General features: G+C 33.1%; 4 protein-coding genes across 5 annotated transcripts; 2 read left to right on the top strand and 2 right to left on the bottom strand.

Moving 5' to 3' along the window:
- Positions 1 to 3391: 3391 nt before the first annotated feature.
- On the bottom strand, positions 3392 to 8921 carry LOC124538586 (protein phosphatase 1 regulatory subunit 21). 2 transcript variants are annotated; one of them, XM_047115689.1, is made up of 10 exons: positions 8742 to 8921; positions 8476 to 8670; positions 7902 to 8039; positions 7305 to 7547; positions 6603 to 6686; positions 6243 to 6396; positions 5195 to 5367; positions 4400 to 4495; positions 3667 to 3771; positions 3393 to 3606 (listed from the first exon to the last, which is right to left on the bottom strand). In XM_047115689.1, the coding sequence occupies exons 1-10, from the start codon at positions 8805 to 8807 to the stop codon at positions 3595 to 3597; spliced, it is 1266 nt and encodes a 421-aa protein (XP_046971645.1). In that variant the 5' UTR covers positions 8808 to 8921; the 3' UTR covers positions 3393 to 3594. The 2 variants fall into 2 exon arrangements, with proteins under 2 accessions (XP_046971644.1, XP_046971645.1); XM_047115688.1 differs by having other exon boundaries at positions 3392 to 3771.
- Positions 8922 to 9519: 598 nt separating this feature from the next.
- Positions 9520 to 11712, top strand: LOC124538585 (DNA polymerase iota). The gene is made up of 2 exons (XM_047115686.1): positions 9520 to 9685; positions 9783 to 11712. The coding sequence occupies exons 1-2, from the start codon at positions 9675 to 9677 to the stop codon at positions 11596 to 11598; spliced, it is 1827 nt and encodes a 608-aa protein (XP_046971642.1). The 5' UTR covers positions 9520 to 9674; the 3' UTR covers positions 11599 to 11712.
- Positions 11713 to 11760: 48 nt separating this feature from the next.
- LOC124538584 (conserved oligomeric Golgi complex subunit 2) lies at positions 11761 to 14602 on the bottom strand. The gene is made up of 6 exons (XM_047115685.1): positions 14404 to 14602; positions 14091 to 14318; positions 13128 to 13974; positions 12784 to 12989; positions 12145 to 12590; positions 11761 to 12050 (listed from the first exon to the last, which is right to left on the bottom strand). The coding sequence occupies exons 1-6, from the start codon at positions 14485 to 14487 to the stop codon at positions 11777 to 11779; spliced, it is 2085 nt and encodes a 694-aa protein (XP_046971641.1). The 5' UTR covers positions 14488 to 14602; the 3' UTR covers positions 11761 to 11776.
- Positions 14603 to 16443: 1841 nt separating this feature from the next.
- LOC124538302 (odorant receptor Or1-like) lies at positions 16444 to 20977 on the top strand. The gene is made up of 9 exons (XM_047115328.1): positions 16444 to 16515; positions 16600 to 16784; positions 17185 to 17322; positions 17793 to 17961; positions 18471 to 18574; positions 19106 to 19205; positions 19614 to 19718; positions 19983 to 20138; positions 20862 to 20977. The coding sequence occupies exons 1-9, from the start codon at positions 16444 to 16446 to the stop codon at positions 20910 to 20912; spliced, it is 1080 nt and encodes a 359-aa protein (XP_046971284.1). The 3' UTR covers positions 20913 to 20977.
- Positions 20978 to 21002: the final 25 nt, after the last annotated feature.

Consider the following 21002-nt stretch of genomic DNA (forward strand, 5'->3'; position numbering starts at 1 on the left):
AATTTGACCTCATTCTAATAGTTCTATTATAACTTGTATAATTTCACTAAAATGAAAACGAAACATTAATATATTAATAATGAATAAATTACGAATAAAGCACCATGATTGAAAAAAAAGAACAAGAATTAGAATGAGGTGTACGACACAACTTAGATGTAGCATCGCCATGTTTCGTAAAAGCCATCACATTCGAATTAAGCACATATATACAAAATCATCAAACTATTTATTTGCTATGTGAAAATACGCAACTGTAATAATTTGTGATGTCATGTATCCAAATTAACCAAAATGACGATTGATTGATTTAATTTTTTCAGCTACATTTAAATTGTGTCCTACTATAAAAGTTGCATTAATAATTCAATTCTATAAATTTTACATAATATAGAGAAGCTTCCATTACAACCCTATCTCGTACTTTTGACAAAGATCATCGAGGCGACTAGTATTTTTTTTTTTTCATTTACAGTTTTTTCATCATTTCTAATTCTGATAACTTCTGTCAAAAGATATAGATAACATTTATGTTTCAACGCGTATTAATATTACATACATACCAGTTTTACCAAAATAGGTCGCAACATAAAATTTTTAATTTATTGAAACATTCAATTTATTCCATAATATTATTAATTTTGATTATAATATGATCGAAATCACTATTCAAGTTAACACATTTCGTATCATTTTTCCAATGTTATATAAAGTGTTCCTAATATAGAATTAACAATATTCATCCATATAATCTCTGAATAAATATGAATACTTGTCAGATCACAAAACGAAACTTCTATAATGTAACTAAGCTTTTCAGATAAACGATAAAACTAAAAATATATCGACGGCTAATTTATAAAGCCTATATTGCATTTAAAACCTTACAACTAGAGGAAAAACCAATCACTAGCCGGTACAAAAGGCATCGCTACCGTCAACTACAAAAGGTCGTATGTATATTGTGTACTTGAACATAAATACCACACATAAATTAATTACTTACTTTTTTTATGTTATAGGTTGGCGGACGAGCATATGGGCCACCTGATGGTAAGTGGTCACCATCACCCATAGACAATGACGCTGTAAGAAATATTAACTATTCCTTACATCGTCAATGTGCCACCAACCTTGGGAACTAAGATGTTATGTCCTTTGTGCCTGTAGTTACACTGGCTCACTCACCCGTCAAACCGGAACACAACAATATTGAGTACTGTTATTTGGCGGTAGAATAACTGATGAGTGGGTAGTACCTACCCAGACGGGCTAGTCAAGTCAACTTTTGTTTATATTCAACCACAACCCTCATAGGATTTAGTACTGATATAGTATTTATTGTATAATTTTAGTAACTATTATGTTACGTCATTTTAAAAAAAAAGCGACAGGCGATAAATATTTAGAGGGTTATTATTGAAAATTTTCTATCTTCTTCTTTCGAATGTAAAATCAATGTTAATAGAAAGAGACATCTCTATGTTTAACTACACACCGTTATAGATCTTTTAACTCAAATAGGCCCGCAGTTCACTTCACAACTTCACCTTCTGGGTTTTAATAAACAAATCCAGTACTTTCTAGTTGGATGTCATTCGTTAATAAAAATACATACGACCTTTTGCACTGACAATAGTGGCATACTCGTACTTCAATTGAATTTGTATGAAACTTTATAATCACAAACAAATATATCAAACCAATTAATTAGACACGTTATATGTTTATATACTGACGATTTATTGCGTAGTATTAAAAAAAATAGAAACATATTATCATAATTTTGAGAAATTATATTACAAACAATTTTTTTGCAACTTGTTACATATACATATATTTACAAGGTTTTATTTATAGCCTGAACTAAATTTGTCAGAAGGTTGCAACTGTTGAATTTTAACCAGACAGATTTCCAATTTATGTATACTGTATTGTAATTGGTCGATAGCAACTTGTGACGCAATAAGCCAATGAGCGCTAAGTATTTAATCAAATTAGTAACAATTTTTTACCAAAATTTCAGATAGATATCGTAAATTATACAACTTTAAATCGCTAAATATGTATCTAAATATTTTTCATTCACTTTTCGTACAAATTCGATCGAAATAAACAATACCTAATTAGGCCTCGTATATTCGATAGGAATGCTAAAGATAAAAAATAAAAATGAACATTCACGACTTAATTCTTTGTAAATAAATTAAGATAAAATCATTACTTAAAATGTGTTCCTTGCGGTATTACTAACAAATACATATTTAATTACATTTAATAATAATAAGTCTTACATTTTTCAAATTCACATTTCGTATTGTATAAGAAATTCATTTATGAAGTTAACATATAATTTAAGTATTATCCTTACACAATACGTCATTTATTAACAATATATTTATATATTTGTTAATACAGAGCTACATATATGTTATTTAATTCATTTCAAATATATAGAAAGTAAAATAAATATTCGGCGAATCCAGCAGCGATTGTATGATAAAGTTCATCGTTTCATTTCTTCGACAATAATCTTAAATCACTATTATATTTCCAAGTATAAAAGTGCCAATTAACCTAACGTTTTATATTAATAATATAGTCGTATCACTTTATGTACATGCATGAACAATTCAATTATTATAATATCTTATCTACGACTGGACATACGATTTCTTTTTTCTCTTATATTAAATCTTTGTTTAATATATATAAAGACCTTTGCTTTCGAGGTTGTTCCTATTTTAAAAAAATAACTGTTTTACTTCTTTTTTTTTAAGAAGTCTGAATATTCTGCCACTTACTAATATTTAATAAATGTATGGATTTATACGGTTTTTGTGTATGTGTTTTAAAATGAAACATACACATATGTATGTAAATCTATCACACACTAAAAGAAGGGTAGACAGTATTTGTAAAAATAAACATGATTTTTGGTTATAGGATAGTATTAGAGATAGCAACATTATAATTCGTTTATTAATTTAAATATCATTTGCGACGAAAACCATGACATAACGATAAGTCACTAGCTACCCGATGGTCATCTTCGACGGAGTTTAATATACCGCTATACCAGTCGTGGGTACATACTAGAATTATCTAGCAGGGAATATGACCAGTGCGCGCATGCTGACCGTACTTTTCATTTAAATCTGTTGCCAAATTTAAAAAAATTGTTAAGGAACGCTTGTGTGCAAAAGGTTACTATACAATTAGCGAGTTTATGTTTGATAGCACACCTTGGGAATGAAACGATCGCCTCCTGGCTATTTCTAATTATATACTACTATGTACCTTATAAATTTGACAAAAAAAAAAATAACAGAAAAAAAAGACCCGCTGAGTTTCTTTCGCCGGTTCTTCTCAGGTCAGGGTGTTCCTTTTTCCGAACCGGTGGTAGTGTTTATTTGACAATCAATAAGTAAGTGTAATGCTTTTATATTGAATAAAGGAATTTGAGTTTGAGTTGAGTTTGAGTTTGAAATATGGGCTGAGGAGTGATAGAATGAATGGTGATCGTACGGTATACAGCGGTAGTTTGATATCCGTGAGCGCTTTAGTGGCTGCGGGTACGTCGGACGCGTCACGCTAGCGCTGCAGCGCTTCAGAGACCGAGCGCCGCTACTTGCGGCGTTCCCTGGAGCGCTGCAGCTGCTGCAGGCGGTCGTGCTGGCGCGCGATGTGCTCGTTAAGCGCGGCAACGTGCTCGGTCAGCACGCCGAGCTGCTGCTCGTAGTTACGAGACGTCGACTGCAGCTCCTCTTCCTGTGAGGAAACCAAATTGTTTTGTGGTGTAAATTTTGTCCCGCTGAACGATTTTTCGAAGGCGAATAGCTTGTCGAGATGGCCCAGTGGTTAGAACGCGTGCATCTTAACCGATGATTGCGGGTTCAAACCCAGGCAAGCACCGCTGATTCATGTGCTTAATTTGTCTTTATAATTCATCTCGTGCTCAGCGGTGAAGGAAAACATCGTGAGGAAACCTGCATGTGACAAATTTCATAGAAATTTTGCCACATGTGTATTCCACCAACCCGCATTGGAACAGCGTGGTGGAATATGTTCCACATCTCCTCCTCAAAGGGAGAGGAGGCCTTTAGCCCAGCAGTGGGAATTTACAGGCTGTTGTTGAATAGCTTATGATTTTATGTCCTTTGTACCTGTAGTTTCAAAAGAGAACACAATTATACTAAGTACTGCTGTTTAGCAATATAATGTCTTATTAGTGGGTACCTACTACAAAAAATCGTACCACCAATTAGAATACTCTTTAATTCACTTATTACCGAGTAATGTACCGAGTAATATTCACGTAGTGTTTGATAAATAAACATGACTACTCGCGCTAATGCTCGCAACGACCGTGAGTCACTGTAAATAGATAACGACTCACCAGCCTGCTGATAGTGTTGTGTTTCTCTTGTAACGTTTGCGCATTTTCCTCCTTTTCACGCTCCATCACATCGAACCGTAGTCGAAGTATTTCGCACTACACATAAATAAAAATCATGTTACAAATCCATAAGTCCAATAATGACTAACGATAAGCCATTAAGACAAGCAAAACTTCCTTGGAGCTTTTCCTGTATGGAAAATTTACTTATGAGAGCTTGAACAGCTTAATTAATACGACCTCCATGGTCGAGTGGTATGTACACCGGTTTTCATGGGTACGTCACTCCGAGGTCCCGGGTTCGATTCCGGGCCGAGTCGATGTAGATTACCATTAGTTTTCTGTTGTCTTGGGTCTGGGTGTTTGTGGTACCGTCGTTACTTCTGATTTTCCATAACACAAGTGCTTTAGCTACTTACATTGGGATCAGAGTAATGTATGTGATGTTGTCTCATTCATTCATTCTCCTGCCCTTATCCCAATTTTATTTGGGGTCGGCACAGCATGTCTTCTCCTTCCATACTTCTCTGTCAGACGTCATCTTACAAGTAACATTCTTTCTAACCTTATCGTCTTTCACACAATCCATCCATCGTTTCCTTGGTCGTCCTCCACCTCTATATCCATCCACATCCATGCTCAAGGCCTTCCTCACAATGTGTTCCTCATTCCTCCGCATTACATGTCCACACCATGATAGCCGCCTTCCACATAACTTCTCATATCTTCTCTCGTGATGTTGTCTCATATTTATTATTAAAAAAATACTTCATCGATAGTAATAAACGAACTCACCTCCTGCAAGTAGTGGTCGGTCTTGCCCTGCAGCAGGTCTGCGCGCGCGGCGGCGGCGGCGAGGCGGCGCCGGAAGTGAGTCGCCACGCGCTCCTCGCGCTGCTGCATCTCGCGCGCCAGCTGCAGCGGGCACGCCAGCGCGCCCAGCAGCCCCGTCACCACGCCGCCCGCGTCTGCACACGACACACGCCACACGCCCACGTCACACACACTAGTCTGCACTCATTACGCCCTGGTAGTTCTTGATGACAATACCTTTAAATTTCTTTCAAAACTTTCGCGAATCCATAATGACAATGAGTATCGTCACACACACTAGTCTACACTCATTACGCCCTGGTAGTTCTTGATGACAATACCTTTAAATTTCTTTCAAAACTTTCGCGAATCCATAATGACAATGAGTATCGTCACACACACTAGTCTGCACTCATTACGCCCTGGTAGTTCTTGATGACAATACCTTTAAATTTCTTTCAAAACTTTCGCGAATCCATAATGACAATGAGTATCGTCACACACACTAGTCTACACTCATTACGCCCTGGTAGTTCTTGATGACAATATCTTTAAATTTCTTTCAAAATTTTCGCGAATCCATAATGACAATGAGTATCGTCACACACACTAGTCTACACTCATTACGCCCTGGTAGTTCTTGATGACTATATCTTTAAATTTCCTTCAAAACTTTTCGCGAATCCATATTGAGTAGTAACACGTAGATTATTCAAGAAATCGACTAATGATATTTTAATGCCTTTGTTTAATGTCAAAGTTGTTTAACTTGCTTTACTCCTTCTGTGTGTGTGTTAGTATTGAACAGACTAGACAAATAATAAATATTGAAAAATTGTTGATTTATATATAATATAATTGTATTATATATAATGGTTAAGGCAGGTTATAGAAACTCGTTAGGATGTTATGGTAACATACAAAAGTGATCACCCGCCGTAGAGTAGCGGTAGATCTTTTTAGATATTCCGGTATACTAGGATATAGTAGGCATAGCAATTTATATAAGTTAAAATATTTAGAAACTCACCGACAGAGGTCTCACTGAAGCTATTAAAGTCACCCGAGTCGTGCGTCTCCCCCCTCCTCTTCTGGGCGGCGGACACGTGTTTACTTATCTCTAGTTTAAGGCTTTCATTCTCCATTTCGAGCAACTCATATTCCATACGAAGTTTTTGATTTTCCTGCAAATTTAAAATATTTCATCAATAATAGCATAATTTAACAGATAATAAATAATCATTTACAAATGATAAAAACAGTTTACATATAAATTAACTTCAGAACCATTTCAATATGTAGATGATGTTTAAAAATGTTCTAGTATTTTATTTATTTTTATACATTACCTAAAAATCACATATTTTGGTACTATTCGTATATTTATTACCTGTTCTAAAGTATGAGCTTTTGTACTCAGTTGCTCGTTAATATTCAAATCATCTACTGAACTAAGTGCATCTTCACTTCCCACCTGAAAATATCACAAAGGATTTTTATAATATATAAAATAATCCATCCAATCCAAAATCCACACAATTTCTTGTCAGTTTTTCATCAGTAGAATCTACATTCTTTGTGTGGTTGCATTAGAATAAGCGTATCTTTAACAAAAGACAATAGGCATTTTGACTGTTTTTAAAATCCATTTTATATTATTTAGTAGAAGTTAAGGAACCCAGTAAAAATTATGATTTATTTCTAGTACATATTTGCCGAAAAATATCATATTAAAAATTCCATATTTAAATAGCGCGCAAAAACGCTACTTGGACAATATGGCGCTGCAATGTGGTCGGTGACGTCACTTTCCTGTATTTTAATCTGTGGTCCATATAGTAGAAAAGCAAAGTAATCACAAAAATGTGTTATGTGACAAGCATTTAAATATTTGCATTTTTAATTGGATTTTTGAATAAATTAAGTATTATTTTCAACTTTCGTTAGTAAATAACCATTTTTAAACTCATAATATACACTGATTACAATAATTCAAAATTTATTTTTCACATTGTCAAATAGCCTATTCAAAGTACTACTAAGAGCAAAATGACTCTGCATATGAATGAATTAATAAACAAACTGGACTAACCAAGCTTCCACCTTCCGATAGAAAATCTCCATTACAACTTGCTGCTTGACTGCTAGTTTGCGGCTTGGCGATCACACCCAGTCTGTCCTTCTGAGCCTCTTCCAATGCAAACTGGAGTTCCTGGTTCTTATTCTTTAATTTAGCAATCTCGCACTTATATTTGCTTTCACTTTCACTAATGTGCTTCTGGTAGTCTTCGATCGAAGCTTGGAGTTGAGACACTTCAAATGTCTTGTCGGAAAGCTGTTAACAGAATGTGCTTTTCATTAAAATTGTTTTAAAATCTTACACCCTCACTTATAATGTTGTTTAGAGGAAGTTAGCTACACATTATTTCTATTTTTTATCATTACTTTGTTGTTTTATTATGGTAAAATTTATTTAACATCTAATCCAAATTATTACAGATAGGTTTAATCTGGTGTATAGTGTATGCAAGAGGCATTGTGCATCTCTAAAACATACAAGTTTAATCTGTAACCTACTCCAATCACATGAAGATTATCGACGCTAATCTCCTTCAATTAAAACCGATCAATATTTTTAGTAAACTTTTTGTCGTTAATCTTGGTTTAAATATGTCATAAATCTCAGTACCTGTGATGCATACTGTGCATTCTCGATGATCTTTTTCTGAAGCTCTTCTTGCAGGAGGCCCGAGTCGAGCGAGGGTGCTTGGCTTGTTGAGGCTTGCTTCTCGTCTCCTTTACTTTTAGATTTCTTTGTTAACTTATTCTATAAAAACATATTTTGTAATTAAGCCTGTGAAACAGTACCTGTACTCTAGGCTTTACCGATAAAGTCCTAATGAGGTTACATTTAAAAAAATCTTTGTGAATGTGTATGGTGCAAGAAGACTCTGATCTACAGCTTTGTGGTGTGATCTACAATATTGTGGTGATTTTTTAAAAATCAAATTCAACAAATAGTATATGTATGAGATTTCACAATCTGATGAATAGGATTCTAATAAGAGATGTCTCTTGAATGTGAATGTTATAAATATATTTAAAGAAAGTTTGCATAGTATGACCTCATCCTAAATCATATAGACAGTATCAAAAAAATGGAACAACACAAAAACACACTTATTAGTATATTAATTTAAAATATTTCATCAGACATATTTAATAATATGACTTATTATATTGTTCATAGTGTTTTAACATACCTGAAGGAGATCAAGTTCATCTTGAAGGACGGAAACGCGCCGCGTCAGTTGTTGGTTTCTAAAAGTTAATGAATCTATCTCTAATTCTCCTTTCCTTAACGATTTCTCTTTATCTTTTAATACTTCCCGTAATTCATTTGACTTTGCTTGTTCATCTAGGACACCCTTCTTTAATACTTTCACGTGAACCCTCAACTGTGAACGGAAACAGTAAATTTACACCAATTGCCGATACCACTAATCCGCTGTATAAATAAGTACTATACCTTAGAATACTCTGCTGCTAATTTTTGATATTTGGCTTGAATATCACCAGAAGGCAGCCCCTCCATGACTAGGTTTCAAGAGGTCATAACTCTTTCTCGTTACACTTTAATTGTTTATTTGGTAAATTTAGTACCGTATCGAACACCCACTTTCGTGTGAAAATGACAGTCAAATTTGACAAATAAATGACGTTTAATAAAAAAAACAATGTTTGGATAGTTGTAGTGTAATACAATTGTAAGTTGAGAGAGAAACAGTCGATATGTTATCAATATGAATTATTAGCATATCAACTTGTTTTTTCTCTAAATGTATAGTTCAGAGAATGGGAAATTCATAATATTACATTTTAATGGTGACAGTTTTGGGATACGTTACTTTATACTTTTTACGTTATACTTTATTAGAAAGTCAAAAAATATATGTATGTATACTTTTATTTAATGATGTCGTCAACAATAAATTCATGAATTAAATATTAAGATTGATACTTATGGTACGCAGGATTGTTTATTTAATTATATATGTATTGAGGTTTCATTATTTTGGTAAAAATGTAAATATGATATTTTATTTAGGAGTTAAGATGCTTTATAAACAATTAAATTGATAGACCTTTTATTTTGTTGATTATTGCATTTTAATTAACATCCATATGGTTTTATCGGGAAAGGGTAGTAAGTATCAAACGGGGAATTTTTAGATTTCAAGATGAGTAATGAGCAAAACTTATGTGGGATTGTAAGCAATATCATTGGCAGCACTATTAATATTAAATACATTTACTTGGCAACATTGTCTCTGTTGATGTGTCGTGATTGTCCGATCTAAAATATCAATATTTTGGAATTTATGAAAGAAAAATAATAATTACCTAGTTATATTCTGTACTTATTTACTATTTAACTTATTTTATAAATTTATGTCAAAGCATGGACGACAGGTAAGGTTCTGACTCACAATATAACATTCTATCGCAACAGGTAAAACTTAAGTCGGAACAAAGTAAATTATGTTGAAACTGTGTGAATAATCCACAGGAACATGGAAACGAGCAGCTCCACATTTACTGATGTCTCAAGCGACCATTCCAAGAGTATTATACACATAGACGTCGATTGTTTTTACGCTCAAGTAGAGATGGTGCGGAAACCAGAATTACGATCCCTTCCACTAGGAATTCAACAGAAAAACATCGTAGTGACCAGTAATTATGAAGCTAGGAAGTTCGGTATACGAAAATGTATGCTCGTTTCAGACGCGTTGAAAGTATGTCCAAACTTAAAGTTAGTCAGTGGTGAGGACTTGCACGACTACAGGGCCGCCTCGAATAAAATATTTACTTTACTTCAAAGTTGGAAATGTCCAGTTGAAAAACTAGGCATGGATGAAAATTTTATTGATGTCACAAATTTAGTACAGGAAAAATTAAAAACTTTAAATGTAACAAGCATCACACTATCTGGTCATGTTTTCTCTGAGCCAAGCTCAGACTGTCTCTGTGGCTGCCATACGAGATTAAAAGTAGCATCACAAATAGCCAGTGAAATGAGACATAAAATATATGATGAGTTAGGTTTTACAACTTGTGCTGGAATAGCTCATAACAAACTTTTGGCTAAACTAGTTTGTCCATTCAAAAAGCCAAATGACCAAACAACTGTATTTCCTGAACATGGGGCCACTTTTATGACTACATTTCAAAGTGTTCGTTCAATACCAAGTATTGGTTCAAAGACTGCCGAAGCTCTCATTTCTCAAAAAATAATTACAGTAAGTGACCTGCAAGAAGTATCTTTAGATGTTCTCAAGAAGCATTTCAGTGGTGACATGGCAGTTAGATTGAAAAGTTTAAGTGCAGGTGAAGATAATACTCCAGTGAAGCAATCAGGTAGACCACAGAGTATAGGTTTAGAAGATAGCTTTAAGACTGTCAGTGTTAAAAGTGAAGTCGAAGAGAAATTTGGGGCACTATTACAGAGATTGCTAATATTAGTAAGGGAAGATGGACGCATTCCAGTTTCACTTAGAGTAACATTACGAAAGAAAGATGTAAAAAGGTTGAGTAGTCACAGAGAATCCAGACAATGTCAAGTGTCTCCCTCAATCTTTACAATAAGCAGTGGGACATTGACAGTAACTGAAGCCGGCCAACAAAAACTGATGAGCATGATAATGAGACTATTCAATAAACTCATTGACTTATCTAAACCATTCCATTTAACTTTAGTAGGATTGGCGTTTACAAAATTCCAGGAGCGTATGACTGGTAGAAGTTCAATTGTCAACTATTTGATGAATGATATATCTGTGCAGTCAGTTCTTAACATACAGAATGATTGTGACACATCAGCCTCCTCAATGGATTACTCCGCTGCATCACCCAGTAGTAGTACAACAACTGATCTTTCAGATGGTGAAGTTGAACCGTCACCTAAAAAGCCCAAAAAAGTCAATTGGATTGCAAAGAGAAGGTGTTTATCAAAAGAAGAAGTTGCATCCCCTAGTAAGTTGAAAGTTGGCGAGCTCAGGCTTAATTCAAAGGAACTGGAAAAAGTATCAGAACTCCGGTTAAGTTCTAGGGACAGGTCTCTCACACCTCGAGCGAGCCCCGCAAAAGATAATCTCTCAGACACCTCAGACACTATGAAGGATGTGGCAGAAGGAACTAATTGTGATGACTGTCCAAGTTATGTTGATAAAGAAGTATTTAGTGCTCTTCCTGATGAGATGCAACAGGAATTAAAAGCCATGTGGAAAAATCCCTCAAGCTCAGAGGTGCCCAGAAGTAGCCCTAGAAACTTGAATAAAGCAAAGCCTAACACACTCTTGAAATATTTTGTTCCACACAAATAGTATTAGTAAGATTTTATCTTGTTAATTATTTTAAGTGATAAGTGAATGGTTTCTATTTTTTCAAATCATACAATTTTTATTAAACTGATCAAATACATGTTTATGTTATAAAAATATTTTTATTTATACCTTATTTATAGGATATTAAGTTAAAAGCATGAGTATACAACTGGGCATATCATTTAATATTTATATTTTTTACAGCATCTGTAACCATAGAAGATAAATCGGCTAATTTGTGCACACTATTTACATCTACCAGAAGGGTTTCTGCCAACTTAGTATATGAAACAACATCCACATTGAGTTGTAATCTAATCTTGTCGCCATCTGTGATGCCTGAGCTGTCATTACTCTGAGGAGAAGCCATATCTCGAATTTGCTTTAGTCTTCTCAAAGATTCTTCAGTTCTTTGCACAGACACTAACACATCTTCAACATATTTATAATATCTGAAAACATTATTAAGATACAAATTATTACAACAAATTACGAAAAGTGAGAATATTATCTTTTTTTTTTAAATAAAAATAATATAATACTTACGAAATGGTCATAACATTGAATAACATATTATATAGTTCAACTAAAAAAGAGTTATCAAGTCTCTTAGTAGCATCTTCACTGAATTCTTGCATTGATCTTGCTATAACATCTATATAATTACAGGGTTTTGTTGGTATGCTACGATTTGTCTTTCTATATAATCTTGGTATGTCACTTACTTGTTTTAACTGTACATTGAAATACTCATATAATTCATTAACTATACATTCGCTTATTTTAACTTTTGTTCCTTGTAACAAAGCTTCAGTGGGTTTTAAGCTTTCTCTTATTAATTCTCTACTATTATTGGGTGTTTTGCTTTCAACAATTATTAACAATTTATTTAATTGTTGTGCCAATGTTGAACTATCGAGATGTAAGGATATACAGTTGTCAATTAATATTTTATTAATACCTGTTGATTCCAGCTTAGGAGAAACAGGTTGCTGAAAGGATTAAACATTATTTACACACACTAACTTTGTAAAGTTTGTTTGTTTCAGGACCAATCATAAAATAAGCTCTACAAACCATGGGGTGAGCAGTGCTTTAGGTGAAAACAAATAGACCAGCTAGTTAATTATAAAAAAAAGCAATGGATAAAGATCACATGATTAAAATTGTCTTATTTAAACTTACTTCGGAACAAATACTAGTTATCCATGTGGCATATCTGCACAACAATTGAAGTGATAACTTCCAGAATTTGTGTGCCAAAGCCTCTATGTAGATACCATCTGACCAGCAGTCTTGGAGAGCTTTCCAGCACTTGTATGTTTCAAGTAAAATGAAGTCATCATTACTTTGTAATGTTGGACTTGATTTAAGTGATGCTTCAAAACTACCTGTTAAAACATAATTTGTATATTTTTTAATCTCCATTTATTGATTTTCAAATTATGTTACCAAATTTGTTCTGGATTGGAATCTTGGTTTTACTGATACAATTTACTAAAAACAAATGTTACAAATTTAATAGATACCTGCAATTTCCTGAAATCGAATCTGGAAATAAACTGGCAAATTCCACCTCCTAAGAAAACTCTTATACTCTGCCGTTTCATGCAGCAGTTGAATCATTTCTTTTGTAGAACAGTATTCCTCTAACTGTTTTATAAAATGCATACTTTCACTATATCTCCTATAGAAGAGCTGAGGGTTACCAGGTGCAAAAATTGACGCTAAATTAACTTCTAAACGGCTTTCTACTTCACACCAGAAACAATTTACTAAAAATTTATATTTTTTTGCAAGAAATGTTAACTTGGAATGTTGAGTGACAACAATGAATAAATTTAATTTACTGTCTAATAATGACAATATGCTTTTATATACTCCTTGTAAGCCATCTTTACTTCTTTGTAATGCAGGTTCATTTATTATGTCTTGTAAAAGTGGAGCCACTGCTTGTTTTCTTATTAGCATTTCTGTTTCAGTAACTCTATCTAATGATGTTAAAGTCAACAGTGTTCTAAGTAAATATTCCTCATTATTGTCATTCCAAAATTGAAAAAGCAAATCATTTAGGATTTGAACCAGTTTTCTTCCCACCTCATTGTACTGCTTCTTTTGATCTGGTTTAACAAGGCTATCACATTTTGATATTGAATACTTCAGTTGGTTATATTGCATTGCAGCCCTGTCAGCAATGATTATTTGCTCATATTTTCTTTTATCAGAAATTTCATGCAAAACATTTTCTAATGTTGTAAGGCAGTTTAAAGTCTGACTGTAATATTTAAGTAGCTGTTTTTTCTTAATCAAACCATGACGCTGGCTTAGCCACAATGACAATTCTTTCATAGCATCCTCCAAACATTGTTTTACATTCTGCAATTAAAATCATTCCATTAATGAATGCAATATTTATAGTTATTGATACTAAAATTTTTACTATAAGTTAATATTGTTTTTTTGAAAATATGTAAGGTTCGAAAATAACTTACTATAACTTCTTCATTCAATTGACCCAATGGCACTTGTATTTTTACAATAGCTTTATCAAAGCCAATTAGTGTAGCACACAAGTTTACAAAATTTGCATAGTCCTTATTAATGAGTTCTATCATTGCTAGCCTAAGTACTTTTAAATAGACACCTAGGTCATCTCGCATCGTCTCCAACGATGCAACATCTTGATGGTCGGAGAGGAAATTATCCACCGAAAAGCTCGTCTGAAATTTATTTTATCATATAAATCAAGTTACATGAAGTAAATAATTGTTATAGAGGTCTAAATCAGTGATAAATGGTAAATACCTTGACGAAGTCATTACGATCAAAACATAATCCCCTCGGGGCCGGTGGTAATGTAAAATCATTACTATCGTTATCCATGTCCATGTATATCGTTTTTAAGGCACCATTATTATTAGGAACGGGTTAACAAATTATTTATCTATTGAAATCGCCCCTGCACTCAGGAATCATTTTGACGTACACTGACGTCAGCCTGACGTTTAACACGTCAGGAATAGTTCGGAATTTGGATGCAATGACTGCCTTAAATAAAATTATAAGATTTTAATTAATAAAATAATGATAAAATCACAAAATTGATTAAATTACATAACTGATATATTTAATAATAAATAAAAACGTTATATATTATTACTTAACGTAATAATTTATCGTCATATGTGAATTAATTGTCATTAAATGTTAGACTTCTACAAAAAAATAGTTTGCCAATTGCCAGCATCTATTTTTTAATCCAGTGGTTTCCGAGCACTTGGCCATTTGGCCATGTTAATAACAATAGCGGCTAAAGCTGTTTACATTATTTTCAAAGAGTCAATCATCTGACCGTTGGATGTTGAACATGATCTTGTAGACCTTTGACTCTTATAAGAATATCATTTTATTCAATTTGTATATATATATATATAAATTGACAAAATAAGTATGACTATATTTAAATATTACAATTAGCTAAGTCGGTAGGCACTCTACTTAATAACAAAAACAGTCACAAAAAAATTAATAACAAATAATTGTTTAAATAAAACCGCATATAAACAAAGAGAAAAAAGGTTAATTGCGAGGAAAGTTGCCCATGACGTTAAATTCCTTAAAAAAACGATGTTCCAAAAAAATTAAGCATCACTTCCCATGCCGGGCTTGCTACTTGACGATTTAAGAAGTATGTTTTATATAAACAATCATTTATATAAACAATCTGTAACTAGTTTTTAAATCGACTAATACTTTCCACTAAATGATCTATTCCTAAGAATCTGAACGAAAAATATAGAAACGGGGAAAGAGGCTATACTTACTAATAACACCTAGTTTTGATTTCGCAAAGTATCTACAACTTGGCCTATTCAAACATTTAAAGCACTTATATACACATAAAATGGCGAAAAATTGTAACTAATGGGTTTCTAGACGGTTCTTCTCAGTAGAATCTACTTTTTGAACCGTTGGTAGCTTTACATTTAATCCAACACTGTAATATGACTATTAAAGTGATGTAATTGTTAAATGACAATTCAAGTGCCTGTAAAAGCCTACTTAAATAAAGAATATTTTGATTTTGTTTTCATATAGTAGTTATGACTGCCTATGGCATAAAATCACATAACAGGATATTATGAAAACCACAACAGAATTCTATTAAAATCTTGTATGATTGTAAAGTCCAAAATTCAACAAATAAACTTGACAGCACCAGCAAAAAGATAATCATAGAATCTGCAGAAGAAGTTTTGTAGATAATAATGATAGACGACCTCATAATTACAGAAGGAACAAAAACAATGAAAGTAGAAATATGACCAGAACCTGATGGAATTACTAACGAGTCAATAAAATAGGCTGTAAATGTCTTATATGAAACGATTAACGACTTCTTTACTCCAGATTAGATTCAGGCACTGCACCTTTTCAATGGTCAGGGTTGGGCATGATTATACTCTACAAAAAGGCGACTACCCCACTATCGCCCATTACCCATCTAAAAACTCGATATTAAAATGAAATAATAACAATTGTAAAAATATATGTAATATATCCATGTGAATTCACGGATTCTGTGCTAGTAGTTTGTACGAATAAAGTAATAATTGACAACAATTAAATTAAAAGTACAAAATCGTTACGAATGTATTTTACATTGATAAAGCGAAAATTACCATCCAAGAACATATCAACGATATCCAGGGTATTATTTTCAAAATTATCCTAATGACATAATCATACCTTATCAAGTCTTTTGTTTTCATAGCTTATTATGTTTTCACTCATTATACTGGAAAACGTCGTTCAGAAAACTGTCATTGGAAATATTACTCAATAATGAAAGTAATGAAATCTGAAGACTTATATTTGAACAGAGCCAAATTCGTAATGAAATATTTGGGAGTTTGGGTGCCGCCATCAAACGAAACTGCAATACACAAAGCATATCGAATATTCATGCTGTCCTTACAATATATATTTTTACTTTTCCAAATTATATTCATTGGACAGGTTTGGGGAGACTTGGAGGCTGTATCCCAGTCATCTTACTTGTTGTTCACGCAGGCCTGTTTATGTTTTAAAGTTACCGTCTTACAAGTAAATATAAGTGCGCTTAAAGATTTGCTTAAAAGAATGAACGATGAAATATTCTTGCCACAATCGAACGAACATGAGAGGTATAATAATACGAGAAGTTATATAAACTTTAATTTCAGTTCCTGCTGACGGTACAAGATTTCTTATCTTCATGTCTAGACTCGAGCTAAAAAATGACTATTACGACTTGTTTCGGGTCTTTGTAGAGCTTTTCAGGCTTTTTATCTTAAGCTCAATCCGTTCCTTGTTAAAACGGCTGTCTTTTTTATTTTTGGTTCTTTAGAATTTCTTTGATAATTCAACATATAATCACCTAACATTTACTTATATGGATTAAATATTAATCGTAGCATAACATAAAGATTAAATATATTTATTTAGTAGAATAATATTAATATATGTCGGTTTATTTTACCTTTACTATTGTAGGTCATGTTAAGAAAGACAATGTTTTATTTTTAATATGAAGTCTTTTAACAGAATTCTGAAGAAGCAGGCTAAAAGGATTAAGCGGTTGTTAATGGCCTTCATGATCAGTTCCCAAACCACTTGCGGTCTATGGGCCTTAAAACCACTTTTTGATGATGCCGGTAGTCGCAAGTTCCCGTTTGATATGTGGTAAGATAAGTTTATAAAAAAAAAAAAACAATATAATTTCCACCTTGGTTAATTAAATTATTGAGTTGTCACGATAAATGTCTACAGACATAGACGGGGTTACAATAGCTCTCTGGCATATTTTTAAAAGACTGTCGTGTGAGGCGACTAAGAGATCAAGACAATTAGGGGTTATGGGAAAACATCTGACAGTGTGGTGAATATGGAAAATACTTTTCTTGGCAATGCGCCTAACCACCCTCTGAAAATGTATATCAGCCACGTATGAAGAAATGAAACGCCATCAACAGCATCTTGAAGGCTAATACAATGTTGTTATAGGACTATTGATATATCAAATACTTTGGCCTTAAATTTAATAGAAAAACTTTTCGATCTAGCTCTAAAAAAATCTGAGGGATTTACAGGGTTTTTTTTATTACGTACATTTATATATAATCTAACTAAACTGTTCTATCTAAATCAACCAGGATGCCTGTCAAACCGGAATATTCTCCGCAGTACGAACTTGGTTACGCATTTCAGCTGCTTACAATATGCATGAGCGCCTACATGTATTTCGGAGTGGACAGCGTCACACTCAGCATGGTTATATTTGCCTGTGCACAGTTGGATATCATCAAGGATAAGATTTTGACTGTAATAAATTAATAATCTTATGATGCGTTGAATGTATGATTTTTTATATTTGATAGTACGTTATATTTTTCTTCTTGTATAAATATTACAAGTATTTTTTTAACTTAATAAAGTAGGTAGGTAAAATATGTTAAATTTAACAAAATTATAACCAACTTCAATTTTTTCTCCCAATTGAAATGTAACGTAATAGATATCCGTAACTATTTTATTAAAAATTTCATAATGGGTTCATAAATGACGTAGATTTGACGTAGATTGAAAAACTCCTGTCCTCTTTGATACCGTAAAAATAGTATTTCTCGTACTCGTTTGGAGAAAATTAAAATATAACAAGAAAGTTAACAGTGACGATAACTATGAAGAGATCATAAAGTTCATGCTCGTATTAGAATATTTTTACCCTACCAATTGTTTAGTACATATAAAAAAAACAAAAACAAAAAATATATTTAGTATATGTGTTTTTAAGTAGTTTTTTGAATATATAGTGTTATTTTTTTCAACAGATTAAACCAATACAATGTGAAAGCAAGACAGAAAGAATTGCAATTATAGCTGAAAACAATAGAAAATTAATTGAGTGTATAAAGCAACACCAGGCTATAGTTTCGTAAGGCTGAACGAATCTAATAACTCATTTTTTTATATTTTATTCATTTTTGTTCTTGTATATTATGTACATTTTACTGCATGCATTAATTAATTGGTATAGTGATCCAGTGAAAAATTGCTGCTATTTGTTTGGAGACGAGATAGCCCAGTGGTTAGAAAGCGTGCATCTTAACTGATGACTGCGGGTTCAAACCTAGGAAAGCACTGAATATTGATGTGCTTAATTTGTATTCATCTCGTTCTCGGCGGTAAAGGAAAACATCGTGAGAAAACCTGCATGTGTCAAATTTTATGAAAAATCTGCCAAATGCGTATTCCACCGACCCGCATTGGAACAGCATATGTTCTTAACCTTCTCCTCAAAGGGAGAGGAAACTTCAAGCCCAGCAGTGGAAAATTTACAGGCTGTTTTTATGTATTTGTTTGAGAAGAATCTAAGCGCTTGAAATACAAACGCCATCATTTGTATTTGTCATATTTTAAATTCTGCTTTATATAATCATACCCGTATAAATACCTTCTGTTTTAGGTTTACAGAACTTGTGGAAAATACATACCATACGTTTTTATTTTTCCAACTCGTGGGAAGTGTTGGACTTATTTGTATGTCTGCATTACGAATTCTAGTGGTACGTAATACTTAGTTCGGAAATAAAAAAGTTAAACAAATTAAATGGATGATGATAATTATATGATTATAATTATGGTAAAATATGTAAACTATAAAATCGACTACCGTATTGGTACGATGATTTAGTTTATCACTCAAAATGGAGCTTTTGAATTCGACTCAGGCTTTTCTAGAGAAGAGCCAACTCTAGAACCTGGATAACTTTAGTTTGACAATTCTTAAGACAAGAAATAGGTTATGGGTTATATTTAACTTTCAGTAATATCCCTGTAAGGCTAAATTTGTCAAAACATGGAAAATATGAAGCTATGCTAATACAGGAAGTATCACGCGCTATTCGAGTCGCTTGTAACATGATTTGTTTTTTGTATGTGTTCATTGTGTCTCATTTCATTTTCTTAACTAGGAGGACTGGCAGAGCATGCAATTCTTTTCAATCTTGACTTATTTGTCGGTCATGATCAGTCAGTTATTTGTGTGCTGCTGGTGTGGACACGAACTTACCGCAACAGTAAGCATTTGTACATTTTTAATATTATTTCTGTCTCTATACTTGTAGAAAAGCTTATTGTTAAAATATAAGTAGTTTTAACTTATCTTTATGTCAAAGTAAAATCGGTTGGAAATGGATCTATGTCCAAGACTCTTAGAGGCTTTTTTCCAAGTCTCTAATGAGCCCACTTTTCTTGTAAAAACTTTAGCGTAATTTAAACGCTACGCTACGTTCTGTTAACTAGTCGTTATAGTTTTTATAATGAACCCATTTCGTTTCTAGAGTGAGAATCTCCACACAGTGCTGTACCACTGCACCTGGTACGAGCAGGACATGAAGTTCAAGCGAATGCTCTGTTTCGCTATGATGCGCATGAGTCACCCAATAGTTTTGCGGGCTGGTCATTACATCAGCTTGTCGAGGCAGACGTTTGTGTCTGTAAGTTTTATTGAAGTGTTGTTATTTTATGTCAAGACATGGTATTGTAAATACAACACAACTCAAGAATTACGCTAAACCAGCACTGGGCACTTGGGTGGGCACAAATTTAAGATTTTTTAATAAATTAAGCACATGAATATTCAGTGGTGCTTGCCTGGGTTTGAGCCCGCAATCATCGGTTAAGAAGCACGCGTTCTAACCACTGGGACATCTCGGCTCTTTCCGCAATCATAGTTTAAGAGTACATATAATTTACTGCTAAATACTAATATTTATATTTCCGTATTCTGGCTTGAAGGAATAGATATTAATTAGGTCCGGGATCTTGATGGTACCATCTTGGTCACCGAATTGACGCAATACTTAACTTAACTAAATCTATAATATTCACTTTTTTATTTATTGATATGCAAAAAAAATGCGTTTCAATAGCTGACGAAGGTACTGGGACTTAGATGTAAAATGAAAGTAGATATAATTAATTAATTGTTTATTTATATTACATTTTAGGTACTTAAGTAAGTAGAATAGTGTTTAAAAATATATTAATTAAGAACTGCAAAATATAGCTGAGCCATAGTGAATAGCATGTAATGCGTAAGTGTAAGGTTTTTATTCAATTCTTTTTCGATGGGAGTAGGGTATATGTATGTTAGTTATTCTTCTATAGATATCTCAAAATCCGCTACACTCAATATATTTTAATAACGATTTTTTCAGATTCTACGAATGTCCTACTCATACTTCGCTGTTTTGAATCAAACAATGTAGAATAATAGAAAACTGCGAACAATTCTGCACGTGTATACCTAGTTTATAACTTTAATTAATTTAATGTAAATAAATTGTATACCACGATAC

Source organism: Vanessa cardui, chromosome 20 (genome assembly GCF_905220365.1).
Source record: "Vanessa cardui chromosome 20, ilVanCard2.1, whole genome shotgun sequence".
In the NCBI taxonomy this organism is placed as follows: domain Eukaryota; kingdom Metazoa; phylum Arthropoda; class Insecta; order Lepidoptera; family Nymphalidae; genus Vanessa; species Vanessa cardui.

Bases quoted from the DNA above. Each gene is read 5' to 3' on its own strand.
- LOC124538586 (XM_047115688.1), bottom strand. From the start codon at position 8,807: ATGGAGGGGCTGCCTTCTGGTGATATTCAAGCCAAATATCAAAAATTA. The intron at 8,040-8,475 runs GTATGTTAAAAC...ATGTTTTTATAG, and splicing joins ATGAACTTGATCTCCTTCAG to AATAAGTTAACAAAGAAATC. The intron at 4,496-5,194 runs GTGAGTTCGTTT...ATTTATGTGTAG, and splicing joins CCGACCACTACTTGCAGGAG to TGCGAAATACTTCGACTACG.
- LOC124538584 (XM_047115685.1), bottom strand. From the start codon at position 14,487: ATGGACATGGATAACGATAGTAATGATTTTACATTACCACCGGCCCCG. The intron at 12,591-12,783 runs GTAAGTTTAAAT...TAATCCTTTCAG, and splicing joins TAACTAGTATTTGTTCCGAA to CAACCTGTTTCTCCTAAGCT. The intron at 12,051-12,144 runs GTAAGTATTATA...TAATGTTTTCAG, and splicing joins TTCAATGTTATGACCATTTC to ATATTATAAATATGTTGAAG.
- LOC124538302 (XM_047115328.1), top strand. From the start codon at position 16,444: ATGAAAGTAATGAAATCTGAAGACTTATATTTGAACAGAGCCAAATTC. The intron at 16,516-16,599 runs GTGCCGCCATCA...TTACTTTTCCAA, and splicing joins TGAAATATTTGGGAGTTTGG to ATTATATTCATTGGACAGGT. The intron at 16,785-17,184 runs GTATAATAATAC...GTCTTTTAACAG, and splicing joins CAATCGAACGAACATGAGAG to AATTCTGAAGAAGCAGGCTA.